General features: G+C 39.0%; 1 protein-coding gene across 2 annotated transcripts in view; it reads left to right on the top strand.

The window, feature by feature from the left end:
• LOC126373961 (phosphatidylinositol 3,4,5-trisphosphate 3-phosphatase and dual-specificity protein phosphatase PTEN) overlaps positions 1 to 24978 on the top strand; it is a 78882-nt gene that overhangs the window by 27397 nt on the left and 26507 nt on the right. For both annotated transcript variants that reach the window (XR_007567379.1, XM_050020365.1), the window contains exon 2: positions 7287 to 7459. Coding sequence is in view for 1 of the 2 variants with exons in the window: in XM_050020365.1 (XP_049876322.1) it covers positions 7287 to 7459 (173 nt within the window). In the remaining variant the exon portion in view is untranslated. The remainder of the gene's footprint in view (positions 1 to 7286; positions 7460 to 24978) is intronic.

A 24978-nucleotide genomic window follows, 5' to 3' on the forward strand; every position in this document is an offset into this window, starting at 1 on the left:
TAACGACCTCCAAGGTCCAGTGGTTGAACGTTGGGCTTACGATCCAGAGGTCCTGGGTTCGAATCCCGGTGGGGACATATCACAAAAATCACTTTGTGATCCCTAGTTTGGTAAGGACATTACTGGCTGATCACTTGATTGTCCGAAAGTAAATGATTCGTGCTTCGGAAGGCACGTTAAGCCGTTGGTGCCGGTTAGTATTTACTGATGTAAGTGAATAATCGTTACATAAACAATGTTGGCCTTTGACGGCTCAATCGTAACCCTGACTCCAGGGTTGCTGAGGTTGGTCATCCACCTCACAACCCACACGATAGAAGATTCCGGGAGAGGTTCAAATACTTAATAACAAGCTCACATCTATGGGGTAGTGAGGTGCATCCATCGCAAGTTGAATGAACTAAGTACCCACACCTCACCGAGCTTTCTGTTACAACTAAGTGATATGTGGTGAACTTATAATGGTCGAGACAACTGTGTTAATGGAAACATACATATACATAAACTCACGCCTATTTCCCACCGGGGTAAGCAGAGACTATAGAATTCCATTTGCTTCGATCCTGACACACTTCTCTTGCTTCCTCCACATTCATCAATCGCTTCATACACGCACGCCGGTTCAGAGTAGATCGTATTAAACCTTTTCTAATGACATCTCCAATTTGGTCAATGTAATTCCTTCTCGGTCTTCCTCTGCCAGCCCTACCATCAACTTTCGCTTTAATACCGCTTTTGCAATTCTATTATCCTTCATTCACAGACAGTCAGGTGCTTCAGTGGAAACATAAGATAAATTAATCATCATCATCATCAGCCCATTAACGTCCCCACTGCTGGGGCACGGGCCTTTCCTATGGACGGATAGGGAGATTGGGCCTTAAACCATCACGGGGGCCCAGTGCGGGGATTGATGGTTATTAACGACTGCTAATGCAGCCGAGACCAACGGCTTAACGTGCCTTCCGAAGCACGGACGAGCTCGAGATGAAAACTTTTTGTGGTCACAAATCCTATGACCGGCCTTTGCGAAAGTTGCTTAACTTCAACAATCGCAGACCGAGCGCGTTTACCGCTGCGCCACCGAGCTCCTCAAGTACAGTTTTACGTATTATAAAATGCAACGTATCTGTCTGTTCGTAAGATAAATTAATAACTCAAATCAATTATTTATCCAGTATTTACATATCAGGGCCAATGCTTTCAGTACACGAGTAGGAATCATATACAATCGCGCGACTAAAATCACTTGCCCTTGAATGAAAACGTGTTGCCCATGTGTCAGAACATAGCGCATTTGCATAATGTAAATATAGCAGTAGGTACACTCAATACAAGCGTCTAGGACTTTAGGTAGCGGATACACAGACAACTAATTCCTATAACGGATGAGCAGTGTAATACCTCCACCAACCCTCACTGTAGCAGAGTGGAGGGGGGCCTGTGTCCAGCAGTGGGTCGTTCAGGCTATTTATGTATTTCATCATCATCAGTAATTTAAGAGCCACGCTCTTGTCGGTGTAGCATTCTCCATGCTACTTTTATTAGGGAAACATAGGGCAGTGGTTTCCCTCTTGCTTCCGCCAATTTATGTATTTATGTACAGTATAATAAGTAATTAAAAGACAACTTGCAGTCACACTTAGTATTACCAATTACCATAGAATAAAGGATACGTTAGACCGGTAACTCCCCGCCCCGCACCAATTCATATTGGGTGGCGAGCTAGATTTACCTCACCCCCTCTGGGTTACTTTCTGGGTCGTAAACCGCTAAGGAGTATGGCGGAGCGCGTGACCGGTCTCGCTCTCACTACAGTCTACGAAGATGAATAATCAATCTTATTTCAATTATGAAAGTATTAGTGATTACGACGTCACAAAACCGTATTTGCATAAGAATTCCATAGAAAATTTTTCGTTATGACATTTCGTTAAAAGTATCTCATTTGACTAAGTTGTCAAGTAGCCTAATTATGTAGAGATCTTCTTCGGCCTCCGTGGTCCAGTAGTAGACCGTTAGGCTCATAATCCGGAGGTCCCGGGTTTGAATCCCGGTGGGAAAATATCACAAAAATTATTTTGTGATCCTTAGTTTGGTTAGGACATTACAGGTTGATCACCTGATTTTCCGAAAGTAAGATGATCCGTGCTACGGAAGGCACGTTAAGCCGTTGGTCCCGGTTACTACTTACTGATGTAAATAAGTAATCGTTACCATGAGCCATGTCATGCCTTTGGCGGCTCAATAGTAACCCTGACACCAGGGGTGATGAGGTTGGTAATCCACTTCACAACCCACACGAGAGAAGATGTGGAGATCGGATAGCCCAGACGAACCGCTTCAAAGGATTGTACCTACTGTTCGTATTATACTGTGGCTGTTGGTTGCAACGCGTGGATTGCAAATGAGGGAATATTACTCAGCTGACGATGTCATTATATAGACAAGCGCAATTTTAGTCGTGTTCAGTTTTACGTATTATAAATTGAACGTATCTGTCTGTTCGTAATATTAAATTGCCTAAGTTTAATTAATATTGTACCGCAAGTCTATTTGTATATCAAATAGTTTCATTGTACATGAGAATTAACACGAATCGAAGGGAGCATTTACACTATTGCGATTATTTATATATATATATAAATAATAAAAAAATCCTAGCAAGAAAATATAATAAACGATTTTGAATTTTATAGCCAATTTCTTGCTAGGATTTTTTGTTATCAGACGTGAAAGTGTGGAAGTCGTGAAAGTTAGGTGACAGTTGGTAGGATATGAGCTAATTCTGATGAAATTAAAAAAAATAGCAAACAAATTATTTTAAATCTCAACTGTATAATTGGCTACGTGTTAAATGTTATTATTGTTAAGATTATTTTGAAGATGCTTAGATGTAGAATATTAATAACGTTAGAGAGTTTTGAGACTGTATAATTATTTATTTTTGTTAATTATTGTATTTTTTTTATTTCGGGTACGTTGAGCCGTTGGCCCCGGTTACTATTTACTGATGTAAGTGAGTAATCGTTACATGAGCCATGTCAGGGGACTTTGGCGGCTCAATAGTAACCCTAACACCAGAGTTGATGATGTTGGTATTCCACCTCACAACTCACACGATAAGAAGATTAGATTTATATTAGGAAAGTTAAGTACTAAGTAGATTTATATTAGTTAATTAAGTACCTACCTACTTACCTCCTAAATTTTATGATACTTAGAACATAAAACCTACCATATGTTGACAAAACCATGAATCCTACGCGAATAAATGATTTGATTTATATTTGACTGTATAACATAACAAACACATACCTCGTAATAGTATTTTCGCTTAGGAGAATACACGGCGCAACATCTCAACAACACGATTTTTTAACAATAACAACACAATACAAATAACAATTTACTTAGTACACATTATAATACAACCACAATTCATCACGACTAACAAGAGAAACCGTTTTGTTCTGTAGTTAAACATAGTATCTACTTATTCAGTAAATGCTAGAAACACAGCCGGTTGAAGTAAATAACAACATATTTCTTGTTATGTAAAGGGTTATTTATTTTATGGTGGATTAAAAGTGCAGTACACTAATATTTGCATTTGCAATAGTTCTGGTTTGTTATATGTATCTATTCTATAGTCGTTTTCAATTTATAATTCACTAGCTTTTTCGCCCGCGACTCCGCGTGGATTTCGTTTATCGCGCGCAACACATCCTTTATTATTCTTAATTCCAGAGATCGAAACTCCTTTGTAGTTTTGTTTAACGAAATATGAGTTTAAAAAAAAAGAATTTGGAACATTAACAATTAAGAAATAAAAACCTTATAATACACACCGTAAAGTGATATTTAATGTATATTCCTAATAATCTTATTTCATATTTTTCTGGTAATCCTGACAAAATATAAACTTATAAGGATCTTTAGATTTTTTGACGAGAATTTGTATTTATATAATTTTTTCGACACCTCGTCGAATCGACAACTAAACGCTTAGAGCCACTGATAATTCTACACTATTGACACACAATATGACGGAATTCGCAAACAATTCAGTTTATCAATGAAACTAACATCACAGTGCCTTAAGCTAAGGAGGGTTTTACACGTAGTTTTTTTTACATGATGTTTGCCTTCTCAGCCTAGGAAGTCTAAATCATTTAGGATTTCAGACTTACCGCGTAAGCGTGCGCTTCATCTTAAAGGGCTTTGGCTCGAGCAGACCCTTCTGTCGACAATGTTAAATGCAGGTATCGACCTCCGTTGATAGCAGAACCCTTTCAACGCAGAATATTACTTACCTTTCGTAAAATGTACCCCAAACGCAAAACGTACCTTTTTAAAAAATAAAGAATAATCTTACTGCATAACGACCCTTTTGCATAAATATTCTCAAAATGTCCTTTTCTCATAATGTATTTTTCGAAAAATGTACCCTTGATTTGAGACTGGCTTTGATGCTTCAAATTTAATGGCATTATGAGAAAGATACTTTTTGCGAAGGGGTCGTTATGCGAAGTGTGCATTTTGCGAACTTTGTTACCATTGTTTTTCGACCATTCTTTCATCTCTGGTGCAGATTTTGTGTATTTGCAAAAATACACCTCAAGCTAAACTTATTACACGTATTAGATTAGAAAATTGTATTTTAACGTGACTTATTGTGGATTTGCCTCGGATGCCATTCACCACTGAGTCGGACAAAGAGAAATGGAAAATTGTTGAAATACCTATAAATGTAGAAATGTATGTTACTATTAATATGTGTTATTATTACTGGTATTTTCCAGGTATTCATGTAATGGCTAACCCGTGTAAAATGCTGAACTCATGAACTTATTCTTTTATAGCTCGATAAACTTGACCTTACGCCTTTGAATTACATTTTTTGGGGGTTTCCCGTTAATCCGATCGTTCGACCGATTAATCGGTCCAGTGAGACGTTTTTTTCTCGTTTGCCATTCTAATGAAACAAAATGCGCTACCAAATTACTCCTGTTCCTTTAGGCTTAGGTAACATTTCAATTGGTTGGTTTAGTCAATTTAGCTTTAATTTTAGGTAAACCCGTATTTTCAGTTTGGTAATCATGAGTGGAATGTTGGTAGGAAAAGGTGTTTCCCGTTTGTCCGATTTGTGCCGATCAATTGATTTAGTGACACTTTTTCGTTCGCTATACTAAATAAAACCAAATCCCTTCGGTTAACAAGGAAAAAATAAATCTCATTAAGCCGATTGACAGGTCGACCAATCGGACGAACGAGAAATACCTTTATAATGGTGCCGATTCGGGCAGCTACAAATTTACCTAATTACTGCTTAGTTTGACAAGTCTAAAACCAGCCCTGTCTCTTTCCTGCACTTGTTGTTATTGAAAGACAGCACTAGTTTTAGAGCTGATAAACTTAAGATTTAGTTTGTGTTCGTGTTGTTATTTTATTTTGTACTAGAATTAAGGTTCATCTCAAAATCAGCGCTTTGTGAACCCTTGGTCTTCCGAGTTTTATGCTGAGCTGAAAACCCCTTTTTTCTATAATATATGTTTTATTTGATTTGTCATGTTTTATAATGCGTAATTATACTAGCTCCATACTAAACACTTTATCTTTATTTTTTTTACTGCTAAATACTTTATCTATCTTTATGAAAGTAGCTGTAAGTTCCCATTTGTTCGCTGCCAAATGAACCATTCCGACACCAGTCTCACGACAGAAGAAGACTGCCTACTCGAAACGGGTTATAGACGTGGTACAGACTAACATTTTAAAAAACTTGCAATGAATTCCTAAACTTGCCTTTAAAACAACACACATAACCTTAGATATACATCGCTAATTACAAGTTAAACTTAATCCAAGGATGGTCAGTCAGATTATCTATTAGCTTCCTCATAGGTTCCGTTTTTGTCGTTTAGCTCTCAGCCTTGTGAGGAGCCCTGAGGTTTGTCCTTTTTGTCCCAATCTAAAGACAACTTTAACTTTCCCTTGGACCAGAAGTTATTGTAGATCTACACGAGCTCATTCCACCATCCCCCTTTTATCTTCAGACTCCAGACGTTCCATCCCTATTTGGTGGATATCCCAACTATTCGCACAAAGCGCTTCGCATCGTCCTTCATTATGCTGCTAAGGAGTGGAATTCTCTGCCGTCTTCTGTAGTTCCGAATGCATATAACCTGGGTGCTTTTAAGGGGAGAGTGAACAGGCATCTTCTGGGTGAGTTCGCTCCATATTAAGCCTAGTCAATACCTTCGGGCAAGTCTGGGGCCAAGAGCAGACCCATCAAAGGCAAAAAGAGTAAATTTGATTGAAGTTGGATAGTTTTTTTAGATCGATTTAAGAGCCGCTGTGAGGACTCACCTTATACCAACATCGGTCTTCAGCGGACACGAGTAACCTTGCTAAATACTCGCTTCGGGTTACGTACGAGTTTTTAGTTAGCTAAGGTCAGTGAAGGCTGATCAGGGGTAACTGACCAGAGATCGCAAGGTGCCCGGAAAATGTACACAATGACGTACGCACGTCATTATGATAGTTATCACGTCCAAAATGGCCGACGTTCACATAAATTGTTTTAAACAATTTTGTTGAGCAAGGTCGCTGTTTTAGAATTTTCGGAATTTTATGAGCTATATCATTCGCTGGTACTATGTTTCTTTTGTGAAGGTAATTTGGATTTTAAAATTATTCTTTAATATCCAGATTTTGTGTTTGTCCAAAATATAAGTTACAATATTCGTAATGTTTCAGCAAATACCTTTTATTATAGTTATATTTTAAATGTTTGGGAATACCTATTTTGAAGAGTTTCCAAGTCAAGCCTTGAATGCTTGTAATAAATAGAAATCGAGTTAAAAAATCGTGGCAAGCTAGCAGGGGAGTGCAAAGCCTCAGTAATCAACTTTTGAGGTCGTTGAACTTTGTTGTACGAGTAGGCATACCTTACCTACTGATATAATACAAATGCAAAAAGCTTTTAAAAGAAATAATTAATAACGAACGTGTTAATGACGATACATAGATCGAAAGAATTTCGCACGGGCAGGAGGAGGACCCGGTGGTGTAATGGTTAACACGCTCATCCCGGCTTGACTAGAGCTGCGGGTTCAAGTCCCGTCCGAGTCAGATTTTTTCGATTTAAATTTTCTCTTTGAGAGTTTCCTTAGGCACGGGTAAGTGCTACAAAAACAAAAATCAATACAATTGATCATGTCAGGTGTATTCGTTAAATTGTGATAGTATATTCCCCAATTTCCTTAACAACCTCTGCTCAGACATAACAGACAGGCTGATAGCGATGGGATTCCCCGCGGAGAAGCTGGAAGGAGTCTACAGAAACCACATTGACGAGGTGTACAGGTTCCTGGAACAGATGCACAAGGATCACTACAAGATATACAACCTCTGCTCGGAGAGGTGCTACGACTCTAGCAAGTTCCACGGGCGGGTGAGTCGAATTACATTTTTATTTTTCTGACTTCAAAAAGACAGTTTATGCTGGACTGGACGCAAAATAAAATACTTTATTGCACACACGGGAAATACAAAAATACAAAACAAAAGCGAAAAAAGAAAAATCTCGGACATAAATGCTTAAAAAAAAAATTAAATAAAATAAAAAAACAAAAAAAAATTCGATCTTGAATAAATCGAATGAGCGCTTGCCAATTTGTCCTAAGCATTCTTTTCTGACGGCATACGTCCACGGCTATCTCCTAAACATCACTATTCGGAAGAATTTTGAGGGAAAACTTTCTTGTTTCATACCTACTTGTTCAATGTGCGATTTAATTTCTTAACTTTTTTTTACATTGTGTCGGACAGCATATGTTCCTTAGCCGGAATGTGACTTCCTTAAGCTGGTCATGGCCAAACAATTCGTGCCCATCCTGCTTGACTCACTTTGATTTTAGAAAAAAGTCCGTATCGATCAATTTATCTGCGAAACGGCATACTAATTATGCGTCTATTTATACAACAGAGCTCTAATGTAAATGTAAACCCAACCTTTCCGCGGCCCTTGACATGCGAGTCAATCGCAACATAGATAATCATGCATTTATTGTGGAATCTATAGTCTTATAAGTACTTAAACTAGATTTGCACGTCTATTTTATTCATTTTGACCTTTCTTTTCACCTCTTCTTCTTCTATCGTGTGGGGTGTGAGGTGGATTACCAACCCCATCAACCCTGGTGTCAGGGTTACTATTGGGCCGCCAAAGGCCCCTGACATAACTCATGTAACGACTACTTACTTGCATCAGTAAGTAGTAATCGGGACCAACGGCTTAACGTACCTTCCAACCTTCTTACCTGACTTATTGTATGCATGTTGGCGTCAAATGGCATTAACTACTTGGTCGGACAAACGCACTGAAAGCTCTCACTCAGTACAAAAAAATATGCCAACAGGCCTAGCTAGCTTGGATGTGAATATCGGCTCTAGAGCCACGTTTGAGAGGATTATATTTAAAAGAATTAATCAACCCTAGTGGCCCAATAGCGATAAGCGCAGTATGAGGGAAATCGCCGTCCACGCCGGCGAGGTCGTTATCGGGGTCCTGAAGTGTTTGTTGTCGTGAGCTGATTGGTCGCCTCTATGGATAGAGTAATTGGGTCGTCAGGACATTACGCTCTTCGTAACGCGCATATTTTTTATAGTGACTTACCTATTGCAAGTTTTCGTCAAATGGCACGAAGCTCGTAACGCACACTGAAGTGCTTGCAATTCATCTAAAAAACAATATTGCAATTTGATATTTGCGCCTGTAAAAGTAAGTGCGCAATGCCAAGAAACGTTAAAAAACAATATTAGTACTTGTTCTTGCTTAAAGCTAATATGTAAAAATATAATAAATAAATAAAGTAAAATTAAATTCATACCGACCAACCTTACCTTACCTTAGTATTATATAAATCATCCATTTCAATTAAAAAGTAAAAAATATTTTTTGTCTATGGCAATTCTGTGACAAGCTCTCGTAAATAAAACAACGCAACGTGATAACAAGTGGTTTAATTTCCGAAATACACTGTAATTCGTGCAAGAAACACCATCAACCCAACAGTACTTTTTAGATGAATTGCTTCGATGTGGTTAACTTATGGTTAGAGCTATGTACGCCGTTCCTGTGGTCTACATCAAACCCTTTTATCATTTTAAGATCAGAGATAAGTAAATACTTAATTTATACCATATTGTCGTAAGGCCCAAAGTTCCTTTTAAAATTCAAATCCCATTGTTTAACTATTGTGTCTGGAAATCCCGGCCTTACGAGGATATGGCAGTACTATAAATAAATAAATAAATGTAGCATTTTAACCCCCCAGAGATCACGTACTATACAAAACATTCGCATTTATGGGTATGCTTTATAAAATCTAGTTAGGTTTACAACATCCTTGCCAACATACTACTGCAAGTATAGACAGACGCGATAGATAATCGTAAAGTTATCTTAGTAACACCCATTACCCGTCTGTATCGGCCCACTTCGCCATTATGTAACGTTGATCTAATGACATGTTCTGCGAAATGTGCTCATATGACCTTGAATTGTCGTCGATGTGACTCAACGCCAATAATCAGTTTGCAAGGAAAAGAAGTCCCTTGCCTCGTTTTGTAAAGGGCCGATTACACTGCTTTGACAGAAACTTATATACCTAAACTGGTTTTTGCCCGCGACTTCGTCCGCGTGGCGTGTTATAAAAGAGAGATCTTTGTGTGTGTGGAAGTGCATGTCGAATTTCAAGCATCTAACTTATGCAGTTTAGATTTTTTATACAACATTTTCTTTCCGTTTACTCCCATTTTTTAAAATACAGCCATAACTTAACTTTATATTTACTAAGGTATGCATGCATGCTAGATTGGAAACATCTACTCGTATCTTACGCGGTTTAGATTTTTTCATACAAATGTTTTTTTCTGCTAACTCCCGTTCCCGTGGGAATTTCGGGAATTCCTTTCTTAGTGCACATCTACAGTACCTAAGCTACGTCCCTTCCAAATTTCAAGTGCCTACGTTTACCGTTTAGGCTGTGCGTTGATATGTCAGTCAGTGAGTCAGTCAGTTTCTCCTTTTATATATTTAGAAGATAGATGAAGATTAAATACGATGTTATGTCGGCTTACTCATGTGTAGTGGAAGGTGTCCCGAATAAAAAGGACCTCACTCAGCTATTATACAATACAATACTGTCATCACTAATTTAAGAGCCACGCTCTTGCCGGTGTAGCATTCTCCATGCTACTTTTTAGGGAAAAATAGGGCAGTGATTTCCCTCTTGCCTTCCGCCCCGCAGTCTGATGCGATTGGGATGGCGCCCAGTAGTAGTGTACACAATAGTGTATTGCACTCAAATAATTAATAGTAGTATTATCTATTTGTTTGGCTGTTCACGCGAGTAGGCCCTTATGTGGTGGCTCGATGAGCCGCTAAGCCTGCAAGTCATTAAACGTCCTCCGTGGTCCAGTGGTTGAGCGTTGGACTCACGATCCGGAGGTCCTGGGTTCGATTCCCAGTGGGGACATATCACAAAAATTACTTTGTGGTCCCTAGTTTGGTTAGGACATTACAGGCTGATCACCTGATTGTCCGAAAGTAAGACGATCCGTGCTTCGGAAGGCACGTTAAGCCGTTGGTCCCGGTTACTACTTACTGTGTAAGTACGTAGTCGTTATAAATGAGTCATGTCAGGGGCCTTTGGCGGCTCAATAGTAACCCTGACACCAGGGTTGATGAGGTTAGTAATTCGCCTCAAAACCCACACGATAGAAGAAGAATTAAACGTCAATTTGCGGTCACTTGGTATCTGTCTTAAAATAGATATAGTGAACTGTGTAGTTTCATTTAGGCATCGATATAAACGACGATGAAAGTTATTAGGCTCGAACCTCGAACCTCACTACCGGACTCTCTTGGGTCGGTCCCTCATATCTGAGGATCGTGGTCAGCATCAGGGCTGCGAGGACCCTTCATGCTGACTCTCTTGGGAAAATAGAAGCAGTGGTTTCCCGTTGCCTTCTGCCCCAGACATTTTTGAAGTTATTTAAACTCCAAGGCCGCTGTTGCCTCTACGGTCGGTTGCCCGACCGGTGGTATGGTTATACCGCCATTGCTCGGTCGCCAGAGCCTCGTCCGTTATCTAGCAGGGAGCACCGCCGCGCGCAGGTGAGGTTGGCAGTTGGGCCGGATATAGGTGTTCTTTCCGTACTCCCCTTACTCCCCACCAATGAGTTATTAATTTATCTAAAGTGCAGTTTTCACTGACAAAGTTGGTTTGACCATTATAGACAGCTATACGGCTCACCGCCCGTCACGTTGGTCCAACAGAAAGCTCGGTGAGATGTGGATACTTAGTTCATCCAGCGATAGATACACCTCTGACTATCCCATTTTTTTAACAACGCCTAGGGCCCTGTGCCGAGGTTTTCCTTTCAGCTGCTTTTCCTCGGTTATTACCTGCACGTTAGTATGGTAGGTAGTCGATGAGACGTTCAACAAAAAAAAAATGTTATGTAAATGAAGATTCAAAGTGTAACTATTTTACCAATTGAATAAATATACTTTTCAGTTTGAATTTGAATAATGTATAAATTACAGTCTGATTGTCTCTGAAAAGAAATAGGTACATTAAGGAAACCTCTATATTTATGTCAAGAGAAGAAATTAAGATATGTAAAGTTTATTCAACTCGCGTTGGTTGTAGAGTAAAAAATTGTAAAATAGAGTTTTTTTTAGAAAGAATGCTATTCAAATTCTCGACAGTATGGGTTTAGAATTAAATAATTATGTGACATGGTTTTTTTATTGGCACGTCTGACAAGAAAAGATGCGTGGTCGATGAAAGTTATGTATGTATGAGTCAGACCGACTTTATTAGTTCGTGACTAGAAAACTGTGAAATCATGTAAGTGCAGGTTTTAAGTGTTATAGTTTTTCTGACGTCTGTATTATTTTAACATCACTATTAGGAATGAGTAATACTTAAAATGTCACTTGCTATTATGTATACAATTTAGAATAGAATAGAATAGAATAGAAAAAGTTTATTATAAAAGGACGCCACATACAAAAAAAAAAAATAAAAATAAGGAACAACATCATATCTATCCACTAAAACAATTACAAAAAAGCAGGATGTTTGTCGAAATGATCATAAGGTGGTGGTGGACGTCCTGAGATAAAAGGGCCTCACTCAGCACAAGTCGCGGCGTGAACCACGACGCTGGTATTATGTGGACCCTGTCGGGTGACGCACAAACATCGTGCTCCATAAACATGTGTTAATGGTGTATATACATTCGTTGTTAATGGTGTATTTAATTTCTCTCGTAGTTTGTATAAAGACGCGCATTGTTTCGTCTGGATTTTGAATTTGTGTGGGTTCATACAAATTTGAATATTAGGTAGAAAAAAATTCGTGTCCGGAATGCTCTCGCGGTTACCCCGCGTTTGTGTGTCTATGCCCAGCATGGTCTGCACGACAACTGCGTCGCGCGCGGCACGAATTATATCGTGGGCTTTAACCAATACAGGCAGCGAATGCTATCTAATCTTCTATCGTGTGGCTTGTGAGGTGGATTACCAACCTCAGCAACCCTGGTGTCAGGCTTATTATTGAGCCGCCAAAGGCTCATATAACGATTACTCACTCACATCAGTAAGACGTAACCGGGACCAGCGGCTTAACGTGCCTTCCGAAGCACGGATCATCTTACTTTCGGACAATCAGGTGATCAGCCTGTAATGTCCTAACCAAACTAGGGATCACAAAGTGATTTTTGCGATATGTCCCCACCGGAATTTGAACCCGGGACCTCATGATCGTGAGCCCAACGCTCAACCACTGGACCACAGAGGCCGTTAATGCTATCTAATGTAAATATAAGATAAAGAAAAGAATTAAGAATATAATTTTGAATCCAACAGCTCAAGGATTATCCGAAAGCATTTTTAATTCCAAATGGAATTCCATAGTCTCTACACACGCCTATTTCCCGGCGGGGTTAGCGACCCGCTGCCTTTATGTATGTATGTATTTTATTTTTGATCCTCCAATACTCAAGGCAACAACAGTTGCAAAAGTCGCCTAACTTTGGCAGTTAAAGATATGTTCGATGGCAATTACTAACTTTTGGAGTCGTGTTACCAGTCATCGACAATCCAACCAAGTAGACACTTAGTGTTTGACTTTTCACATATAATTCATTCTGTCAGCTAAACTTGCGGCATAGTGTTTTTTTTACCTTAGATGCGTTTGCTCTTAGCCCCAGACTTGCCTGAAGGCATTGACGAGCCCAGAAGGTGCCTGTTCATTCACCGACATGCTGGCGACTCTTCGCCGATGTGCTAAGGAGTGTAGCTTAGCTGTTAGCCGCGTGTGTAGTAATTTTGAGGTTTGTCCTGCTGTTTCGTTTTTATGTTTCATGTTTCCTATTTAGTAATAACTACGTTATAAGTAGTAAGACCTAGTGTCCTTTTAAAAACAAAACCTCATTGTTTGACTATTGTGTCTGGAAACCTCGGCCTTAGGAGGTTAAAGAAGCAAATAGCTCTACTTCCTGATGTTCATCAAGTTTGGTATTAATTTATAACTGTCTTGACGTAGCGAATTCGTGTACTTGATTGTGTCAAAACGGCCATTATAACGTTAATTTAGCTGAGGTAAGGCAGGACGCTTGCTTTACTCAAGATCCTAAACAAGTCGAAAGTTCACGAAAAATCTCGAAAGGTCGCGATTGGTGGAACATTGCCTAACTGGGCACCCACAGGCCTGTTGTCTTAAATTTTGTACCGGGTGAGATCCCTCAGCGCTCCCCATTTGTCCGGCCAATTAGTTAAATGTTATTTGCGGCAAATCTACAATAAGTCACGTCAAAAACAAAGGTCGCACGTTGTCAGACGCCATCTTGTATCTGATTTATTAGTCAGTTGTGTTGACAGGGCGTTTGTCTGTTACTAGGAGTCTAAAAGGTCGTATAGTCGATGTTACCTAACTCGGAATGGGCAAGTAAGGGAGAGCGGGGAAATTAGTGCGTGTTATGTGCACTGTCAACGGGGACATGGGGGATGATGGATGGTCATCCCGAGTGAAGTTAGTTTGGAAGTGCCTTTTACGGATTCCCGGGTTTCGTGACTTATGGTCTGTTTTCATTTTCACGGTGACGTGGTGAGTTAGTGGATAGATTGGTATCTAAGTAAAGAGTCTCGGGTGCGTTTAGATGAAAAATTAATTCTTCTATCGTGTGGATTGTGAGGTGGATTATCAAACCCATCAACCCTGGCGTCAGGGTTATTAACGAGCCGCCATAGGCCCCTGACATGACTCATGTAACGCCTACTTACTTACATCAGTAAGTAATAACCGGGACCAACGGCTTAACGTACCTTCCGAAGCACGGATCAACTTACTTTTGGACAATTGGGTGATCAGCCTGTAATGTCCTAACCAAACTGGGGATCACAAAGGGATTTTTGTGATTTGTCCTCACCGGGATTCGAACCCGGGACCTCCGGATCGTGAGCACAACGCTCAACCACTGGTCTACGGAGGCCGTTAAAAATGAATTAAAAATTGTTTTATTAAATACGACTTTATAGTCGTAAGACCGAATATCATTTTAATATCCAAACCGTAATGTTTAACCATTGTATGCAATGTCGGCCTTAAAGGATCAGAGTTTGAATTCATATTTCGATCATAGGTAAAATTTATATCACATGGTTCATGGTAAACGGACCCTGTGAAAAACGGGATAATGCTAGGGAGATGATGAGATAAAATTGATATCACATAGTTTCCAGGATTTGAGTCCGATTACATGATACTTATAATTAAACACAGCCGGTGAAGAGTGGATGTATATACTTACTATACACCACTGCCTACCCCTTTGGGGATACAGGCGTGATGATATGTTATATTATATTATCATTTTACTGTCTACGGACATTACATACGTCAAAAAACTTAAAATATTACCCTAGTATACAAAGGTGCGCGGGCGCAGCCTCGTGCATTACTCATGTTCACCGCTACCGCGTTACGTGGACGCTATCACGCGCATCAACCGCGATTTGTAGGTAGTTATATTTTATTGTGTACTTATTTATAATACATATCTTTATGTATGCCCGTTAAGTTTTTCGATGAGTTATTAATTTATCTTAAGTGCAGTTTCACTAACACAGTTGGCATTATAGACGGCGGTACGGTTCACCGTCTATTATGTTGGTCTAACAGAAAGTACGGTGAGGTGTTGGTCCTCAGTTCATCCTGCGATAGATGCACCTCTGACTTCCCCAATTGGTGTATAGTCTTGAACTTTTCCTATTATGTTGAGTAGTTCAAAATTCAAAAATATCTTTATTCAGGTAACATAGTTACACTTTGAATCGTCAATTTTTACATAACGAACGTCTCATCCGCCTAAAACTACTGCAGCTTCTCACAACCTGTATAGCGGGGGAAAAGAAGCTGCAAGAAAAACCTCGGCACAGGGCCCTAGACGTTCTTTAAAAAAAAATATATATTTTATACAATTGAGTAATTTAGCTGCCTAATATCAGTTCTCAGGCAGTTGTCGGCTTTACACTGATTTATTTTTCCATCATCGGGAGATGATAATTCATATAACATATCAAAATAAATGAATATTATTATTGATACTACCAAATATTACAAATAAAGAAATACTATAAAATGTACAATCACGCGGTAAGTAATTAAGCGATTTGAAACACAGTTACCGTACGTATTTTGTTTTTCTCCCTCATCATTCATCTCCCTAGTATTTCCCGTTTCTTACGGGGTCCGCTTACCTAACCTGAACAAAGGAGACGTTTCAAGAATGTATGGCGCCCAGGCCTGGACTGTGTACACTTATAATTTAAATACGTCATTATTATCTATAAGTGTTTTAATTGTTATTTTGCCATATTTTGGCCTAGTTTTTTTGTACAAAATTATAAAATACAAGTAATGACAGTCATAACAAAAAAAAATAACCCTAGCGTCAGTCAGCTGTCATTTGTGACAGTGACATTTCATATGTTTTTGTTAGTCCAAAAATAACAATAAATACAGCATAGCATTTTCTATGTCGATGCAAAAAACTAACCAATAGAATAAACCAATGCTTGGAAGTTCGCGGAGTACCTAGTTTTGCGCTAAAATCTAGAAAGGATGACAACGCGCAACTACGTCATCGGCGGCCTAAACATCGCAGTTACCACGTAATGGATGCTGCGCTTCCTGGTCATCACCAGTCTCCACGACTCCCGACGCAACGTGGACTTGGCGACGTACTAACACGGCTGTCGGCCACACAGCGTGCCCAGCCTCATTGGACTGCTGGATGCCCCGTATTGGACGTGTGTACAACGGGGAATTTGTGATTAGTTAAATCAGTGACTAATTGGAAACAGATCAATTTCCAACTGCTTTTTAAACTGTAGCTAGACGCCGCTACAGTCCAAGATGTTGCAGTCAGGACAAACATCTGTGAAGATACCTAGCAGGTGCTCTTGTAGGTACGTCTAACCAACATCTAAGATGCAAGATGATTGTGATTGCTAGAACTACTTACACCTCTCGTTCAATATTAATGATAATATGGGATTCTGACTTGTAAAAATAAAACAATAATACTCTTTATTTAATTATTTATTAGTTTTCCACATCCTCTCTTATTAAAATACCATCCAACAAAGGTGCCGGTGCTTCTATACTTTCTTGGTGCCGAGCCCAACCTAAATACCATACAATGGCATCACATGAGCACAGCAACCAATAGCGCGGAGACTACAAACACAATTAGAGTAGTATCCTACTATAATTTCATTCCAGGTCACACCTTGTCTCATCAACAATATATTTCTAAATTAGTGAATGTTTTTGAAAATTAGTACTGGTCCAGAAATTCCCAATTATATACAGATTTATGCTCCGCACAAATTCTTGAATTTTCCATAACAAGTATTTTTTTGGTTTTAATATTCTTGCGGTTAAATAGTCAGGAACTATAAAACATTCTGGATTTTGACACCCCGGTACAAAACAACGGCCACTGGGATTTGTAGTATGCTGGAAGTTGTCCAGGTCATTGTTGCATAATATGATGTCACTTGACCTATGTTACTATGGCCTTGTTCTTTTTGAAGATCTTCTCGTGCTTGAGCCAAACAGTTTGTGCACACCAGGGCTCGCTCTGGCAACTGTAACAAATGTCAATTTTTTGTTAATTTTTTTATGTTACATCCATTATTATATAGCTACCTATGAAATATTTGATTCTTTTTTAAAAGTATATTTGTATTGTATTATGAAAGAGAGATAAACTCAAAGTGAGTGCTCCCTAAATGTCTTTAATGACCTCTCTATGAAGGAGTAAGCAATGTACTGCGATCTCGAGGCGGACAATATCTTCCACTGGCTAACAGTGCCTATTGTGGCAATCTGTACCTAATAGAGGAACTGTCATACTAAAAAAAGTTAAAAAAGTTAATACATTATATTATTTACCTCACTGGGATAAATCCTTGCAGCCACTTCATCCCTCTCTGGACCTGTTAGTAAGTGTGTGTGATGCACTTTCTTTGTTAATGAAAGACCGTTATCTTTGACCGGTTACAAATACAGCTGCAATTCTAAGTTTTTGTATTGTTAGTTAAAAGTATTTATTATATTAGGTTTAAGTTCAAAACGGCGAAAACAAACTTAAAGCGCGGCGCGCGCTGTTGATTGACAATGACATGACACAAAGTATACGTAGGTACGTTTAGAAACTATAACTCCACACCATTTTCCAAAGATGATTTTAACAGTTTTAGATAACGGAATAATAAAAGTTCAATAATAATAGTAAAAGCAGTTGGTAGAAGGGTTTAACACTTTTGATTTTATGGTTATTTGTTTATTTTGATATTACAATATATTTATTACAAAACTGAACTTGACGTTCAGTTACATACTTCTGAACGAACTTGTAGTGTTGGTTTGTGTTGCCGTGTTGCCAATTGTGTCCTTTATTCAAATAAGATTTTGCTCATGTACAAAAAAAAATACTATAATAATTCTAATTTTAGTATTTTTTATGTAATCCTTGGTTTTTTTTTCTATTTTTCATAAAGTGTACACAGTGCAAGCCGGATTTGAAACATCTCCTTTACAGGACTGGATTTCACAGAAGCGACTGCCTTTCAGAGACCTTTCAACTCGCTAAGGGAAAACCAGCCCAATACGAGTTAGATCACCTCCGAATCGAATTTCTCGGGAAGGTGGATTTCCTCACGATGATTTCTTTTAACGGCTTATCACGTGATAATTCATTCATTTGGTGATTCATTTATAACAAACATTATAGAAGGAAAAATTGAAGGGAAGAGAGGAAGGGGTAGACCTAGAATAACATTTATGAAACAAAAGAGAAGGTGCAGGCCGTGTCGTATCGGGAGGTGAAGGTTTTGGCGGAAAGAAGAGAGGAATGGCGATTACTGCACAGACAAGAGCGCAGCTCTTAAATAGAGAGAGAGAGAGAGACGTGATAATAATTTTATATATGAAAAAAAAAATACATGACATCATTTCCAGGATTTGAGGCCGGATAAATAGCAATAGGCTCGCCCATTACATGCGACTTAAACATAGTTGGCGAGGGGTGGGTTATACTATACAGCTCTGCCTACCCCTTTGGGGATACAGACCTGATGGTATGTTTTAGCTTCTCCGTGTGAACATGTTTTCCGTACGTACATACCGTAGTCAGACGTTATGTCAGCCAATCTTAGCAGACCGAGTAAACGAAACGGAAGGTAAATTTACATCAAACTCTAAGTCAATACCTATTGTACAATAGAGTTAACAGTTCTTGTTTCCATGCAAGTATATAACTAGCTTTATCTCTTTCTTGCATTCACTGAAAGTGAAGGACGGCATTAGTTTTTAGGCAGCTTGAAAAGTAGCAAATAGGTTGGTTGGCTACTAGCTGAAACTACTCCAGTAGAGTACTCAAAATCCTCGGGAGTTACTAAGCAAAACCTGGGGTTGTGGGTACTCTAACCTCCACTCAATGGGGCAGTGTATATTCTATATTTGAGGCGATAAGGTTAACTCAGTAACATAGTATTAATTTTAACGAATCTTTTTATATACTGATTAGTGTAAATGTAGGTAATTTTTTTTACTATAATCTTTATTATTTTTATTCTTGGTTTTCTGTTTTCATTGTGTATAATTTTAAGTTGGTGTTTTATTGCCCTTACAGGGTTCCTGTTTCTGTAAATTAGGTCCCCGATACCGACCCCGCCGGCGTGGTCGACGATTTCCCTCATTCAGCGCTTATCGCTATCGACCCACTAGGGTCGATTAATTCTTTCAAATATTTGTCCTCTCAGACGAGCCGAGGTTCGCGCCCAACTGGGCACCCTCAGGCCTGTTGTCTTAAACGTTGTACCGGGTGAGAGCCTTCAGCGCTCCCCATTAGTCCGGCCAAGTAGTTAATGCCATCTGGGGAAAATCTACAATAAGTCACGTCAAAAAAAAATGTTTCTGTAAAAACATCAGGAATACAATAAATATCTTATCTTATAGTAACATACCTACATAACATAAGCTCACGACATCCCAATTCAAGAGGTACATCCATCCCAAGATGAACTAAGTACTCACACCTCACCGAGTTTTCAATTAGGCCACGTGATAGGTAGTGCGTCGTATCGCCGTCTTTAAAGGTCGAGCCAACCGTGTCAGTGAAAACTGCACTTTAGATTAAATGATAACTCATTGGTGCATGTCCGGTACCGGGGTTCGATCCCGCTGTCCCTGTTTAGAAGCAAGTCGGCCTCTGTGGTCCAGTGGTTGAGCGTTGGACTCACGATCCGGAGGCCCCGGGTTCGAATCCCGGTGGGGACATATCACAAAAATCACTTTGTGATCCCTAGTTTGGTTAGGACATTACAGGCTGATCACCTGATTGTCCGAAAGTAAGATGATCCGTGCCTCGGAAGGCACGTTAAGCCGTTGGTCCCGGTTACTACTTACTGATGTAAGTAAGTAGTCGTTACATGAGTCATGTCAGGGGCCTTTGGCGGCTCAATAGTAACCCTGACACCAGGGTTGATGAGGTTGGTACGTCACCTCACAACCCACACGATAAGAAGAAGAAGCAAGTCGGCGAACCACAGGACCACAGTGACTCATACACACAGCAAGGGTGGTATTAATAAACGAATCTCAGCTGAGACTGCCCTCAAGATCATGCTCAAGTCTCTGTTTTTATATGAGAACTGTCACATTGACATGATCTTGAGGGCAGTCTCGGGTGAATATCAAAATGTGTCAAGTTTGGTGGCGACTGTCATATAATTTTTTCGTGAAAAATTGGGGAAATTGGGAAAATTGGGAATTGAAAAATTCCTTTTTCATGTCGGAACCGAGGATCCTTTTGGATCTTTTTCATGTCGGAACCCAATTTTTCACGAAAAAATCATATGAAATTTCGCCACCAAACTTGAAATTTTGAGATTCACCCTCTCGAAGCTGAGATAAGTTTATTATTACGTAGTAATTATACATCAATGCTTAAAGGTGTCAAAACAATATTTTTTTGTTGTACGCTAGAATCGGTACAATGCAGGGCCATGTTGCCTGATATAAATAAATTAATGAAAATAAATATTAAATAATGTGTATTTTCATACAGCTAAGTTGTTAAATGTGTAGTGGCGTGCCGACACGTGCAGTTATTACGATAAAGCGAATAAATCATTAATTCGCCATGTATATAGTATATGCGTAATTCATTAATTACTGTGGTATAAAATTGTACGTAGAAAAGTAACACACACGAAGCGACTTTATAGGCGACTTTTTATAAAATGCTGGTCCTTTTAAATACAGATATTTATACATAAACTCACGACTATATCCCAATTGGGGTTGTCAGAGGTACATCCATTACAAGATGAACTAAGAACCCATAGCTCACCGAGTTTTCTGATAGACCAACGTGATAGATGGTGAGCCGTATCGCCGTCTATAGTAAACGAACCTACTGTGTTAGAAAACGGCACTTAAGATAAATTAATAACTCACTCGTGCAAGTCGGAAAGATATTTTTACAAAATAACTAAACCAGTTTTTATGTGTTCAAAAGAACGTATACTAAAAATGTAATTTAAATTAAGGAGATTGACGGGCGGGCTGTATTGGACATTTTCCAAAATTATTTATAGGATTTGACGAAAATGACACTAATTCTATAGCAACGAAAAGTACCATTTCCTGAACATTTTAATGTCTACGTAATCTTCTTTAACAAATGCCTTTAAAGCTTCTTTAATAAGTAGCTCTGCTCATTTACAGCAGCAAAGATTTAACTTATTAAAGCGTTCATACACAGACTTTCGAGCGTTACGGGCCGGTGAGCATAATAACGTAAGCTCACGACTATATTACAAATGGGATAGGCAGAGGTATATCCATTGCAAAATGAAGATGGTGAGGGCCGGGGACCGATAGTGGCTAATTTAGTTTTTTCTCATTAGTACGATTAATTAGCTCGTCTGTCGTACTAGTGACAATTACAGTCTTACTTTTTCAAATTCAAAATTCAAAAATATTTATTTTTCAACTGCAATACAATATTTTACGTCTTTAAAAATGAATAAATGCAAAGGTACACATGTTGTTAGGCGTGTACAGAAATCAAAATATTCCAGGGTGAAAAAAGACCTAGCGATTGATGAATGTGGAGGAAGCAAGAGAAGTGTGTCAGGATCGAAGCAAATGGAATTCTATAGTCTCTGCTTACCCCGGTGGGAGATAGGCGTGAGTTTTTGTGTATGTATGTTACTAACAAATTATGGCCTACAGTCTGAAATAAAAAAAAAAATATTAGCGCCGACTATCGAACTAATAACAGTTGAAAAATGTCACTACTTCTACTATAGTTTCATAACTTTTTGTTTGGACTTCAGCTATCATTTTTGCAGGTCTTTTTTCATACATACATACATACAATAAGAACAAACGGCTAATTTATGTGTTTACGTAAATGATCCCGTCCCTGAACGCCCCCGGTGCAGTTTCTGTGTACATCGCGCTTAACATTACTATTATTTGCATAAATTACTGCCGTCATTTCAAAACAATTCTAAGTAATTAAAGCAATAATCATGATTTATGAGTAAGTCGGTAATTAATAATTTTAACAGCGTTTTGCCTTATGTTTTGATTACGTGTAGCGTCTATGTTTGACTTGTAAAGGATAGGTTGGTTTAGGATTTCGTATAGATACTTCTTTTTCTTTTATTGTGTGGGTTGTGAGGTGGATTACCAACCCCATCAACCCTGGTCTCAGGGTTACTATTCAGCCGCCACAGGCCCCTGACATGACTCTTGTAATGACTACGTACTCACATCAGTAATTAATAACCGGGACCAACGGCTTAACGTGCCTTCCGAAGCACAGATTATCTTACTTTTGGACAATTAGGTGATAAGCCTGTAAATGCCTGTAATATCCTAACCAAACTGGGGATCACAAAGTGATTTTTGTGATTTGTCCCCACCGGGATTCGAACCCAGAACCTCCGGATCGTGAGCACAACGCTCAACCACTGAATCACGGAGGCCGTTTACAAGATAGGTAGTTTAGAATTAGATAAATGAGATAACATAAGCTAACGTCTATATTTTAATTGCGGTAGACGGAGGTACATCCATCGCAAGATGAACTAAGTACCCACACCTCACCGAGCTTTCTGTTAGTTAGACCAACGTGATAGGGGGTGAGCGGTATCGCCGTCTGTAATATTGGATAACTGCGAAGCCCCTAGAAGCGTCTTGACTTTCCGGTGGTTGTAGGCTGTGTACAAAAATGTGGACAAAAATTGATGAAGAAGTGCTGGTATCTGTCCCTATTATGGATCAGGTTAAAGATTTTATTTCTCAAAAGAATTACAAATTCACTTAATATGAGAAACATTAAGACAGTATATATTAGCTTATAGTTATAGTTATCCAAGAGTTTATACAAACATGCCATTACTACTTAGGAAAAAAGAAAAAGAAAATAATACAAAAATAGGTATATATGTTACGTTGCTGCTATATAGGTTTTAAGTTTGTTGGATTGTTGGATCACCAGCTCACCCGTGATTCTCAGTAACGTGGATTCGGCCAGTAATCAGAAGATTACTAGCGGTCATTTTTGATACAAAGTCCTAAAATGGATATGATGAACAAGTACCTGGGTTATAAAATCGTACATTATACATTCAACACAGGACACATACATACATACATAACTCACGCCTATTTCCCACCGGGGTAAGCAGAGACTATAGAATCAACACAGGAGCCTCGCATAATTGCAAGCTGGCTTTAGAACAAACAGAGAATGTGCAATACAAGTGCCGAATATAAAAGATTATACATCAGGGATGTTACGGAGCTCCGAAACCGAAACTATGAAATCCGAAATAAAAAAATAACAGATCGATATAAATGTTTCGGATACGGACGGAGTCTTGGACCCTGTCGACGATTTCCCTCAATCAGCGCTTATCGCTATCGACCGACTAGGGTCGATTAATTCTTTCAAATATTTTTCCTCTCAGAGGACGCCCTGAGCCGAGGTTCGCGCCCAACTGGGCACCCTCAGGCCTGTTGTCTTAAACGTTGTACCGGGTGAGAGCCTTCATCTGCGGCAAATCTACAATAAGTCAAAAAAAAAAGGTTGTCGGAGACGAAGAGAAAAAAAGACGGAGAATGAACGAATGAGAGACGTTATGGACAGGAAAATGTTATAGCCCGGTCAAATCGACACCGTGTCCTATGCATTGTTTTTTTCTATCGATTCCTAACTAGTGTTCGATAGAACAGAATCGATAGGCCTAATCTCGACCGACAATCCATCACTATGCTAATAAAAGTCATAACACTGGCTTCTGTACTTTGACAGATCTAACTCGAACCGCACAATGAAGCTATTTGTGCTAATTCCTATAGACACCATCTTATTTTATTTTAAGTTACACCTGTCATTTTTTTATCCGTCAAAAAAGAAAGAGACCGATGACTGACAGCTGTTTATTTTAAAATGAATGAACGAATGAATAAGTAACCCGGGCGAATCAAATATGTACCTCGCTGGCATGTAAACCGTTTGGCGTGTGCTGACCACTTAATGCTGTCAGTTTATTGGCAAAAAAATTATAGAAGGTTGATTTGTGCCTAAAATTGATGATCCATTTATGCCTGTCGATTACCGGACGGGTAATTCCTTTTCGGCGGAAGAAAATGATAGGTGTAACTTGAAATAAAATTAGATGGTGTCTACAGGAATTAGCACCTTTGTAAAACTTTACCTATCGAACTAGACGTACTGTTTATACCAGTCAATAAATACAAGGATACTGTTTATACCAGTCAATAAATACAAGGAATTAAATAAATACTTATTATAATCCCTCAAATATCGAATATTCGGAACCGGTTCAAACATTCATATATCCGAAACCGAAACATCATATCCCTAACATCCCTGTTGTACATACCTATACATTTACTTATGTACACAGCTGAAAACGTGAAATGTGCACTATTTATGTACTCCTGCATAGTATGCGGTATCGGTAGTTGGTAATATCGGTTGCCATGCGCCGGTTTTAATAATAGCTGCGCGACCTTGACTTTGTTTTATACATATATGTAGTAGGTAACGTATTAGTATTATCAACTGGCGAAGCCGCGGACTTGTCAGTAATGTAGCAACAAACTGACAGTCACAACGCCAGTAATACCAATCGCTGCGGGCAGAGTTACTAAAGCAGCGGCAAGCTATGATAATATGACGGATGAGTGGAATTCTCTGCCGTCTTCTGTATTTCCGAATGCGTATAACCCAGGTGCTTTCAAGGCCAGAGTAAAGACATTCTTGGGACGTTTTTCCCCA

The sequence above is a fragment of the Pectinophora gossypiella genome, chromosome 16, assembly GCF_024362695.1.
Source record: "Pectinophora gossypiella chromosome 16, ilPecGoss1.1, whole genome shotgun sequence".
In the NCBI taxonomy this organism is placed as follows: domain Eukaryota; kingdom Metazoa; phylum Arthropoda; class Insecta; order Lepidoptera; family Gelechiidae; genus Pectinophora; species Pectinophora gossypiella.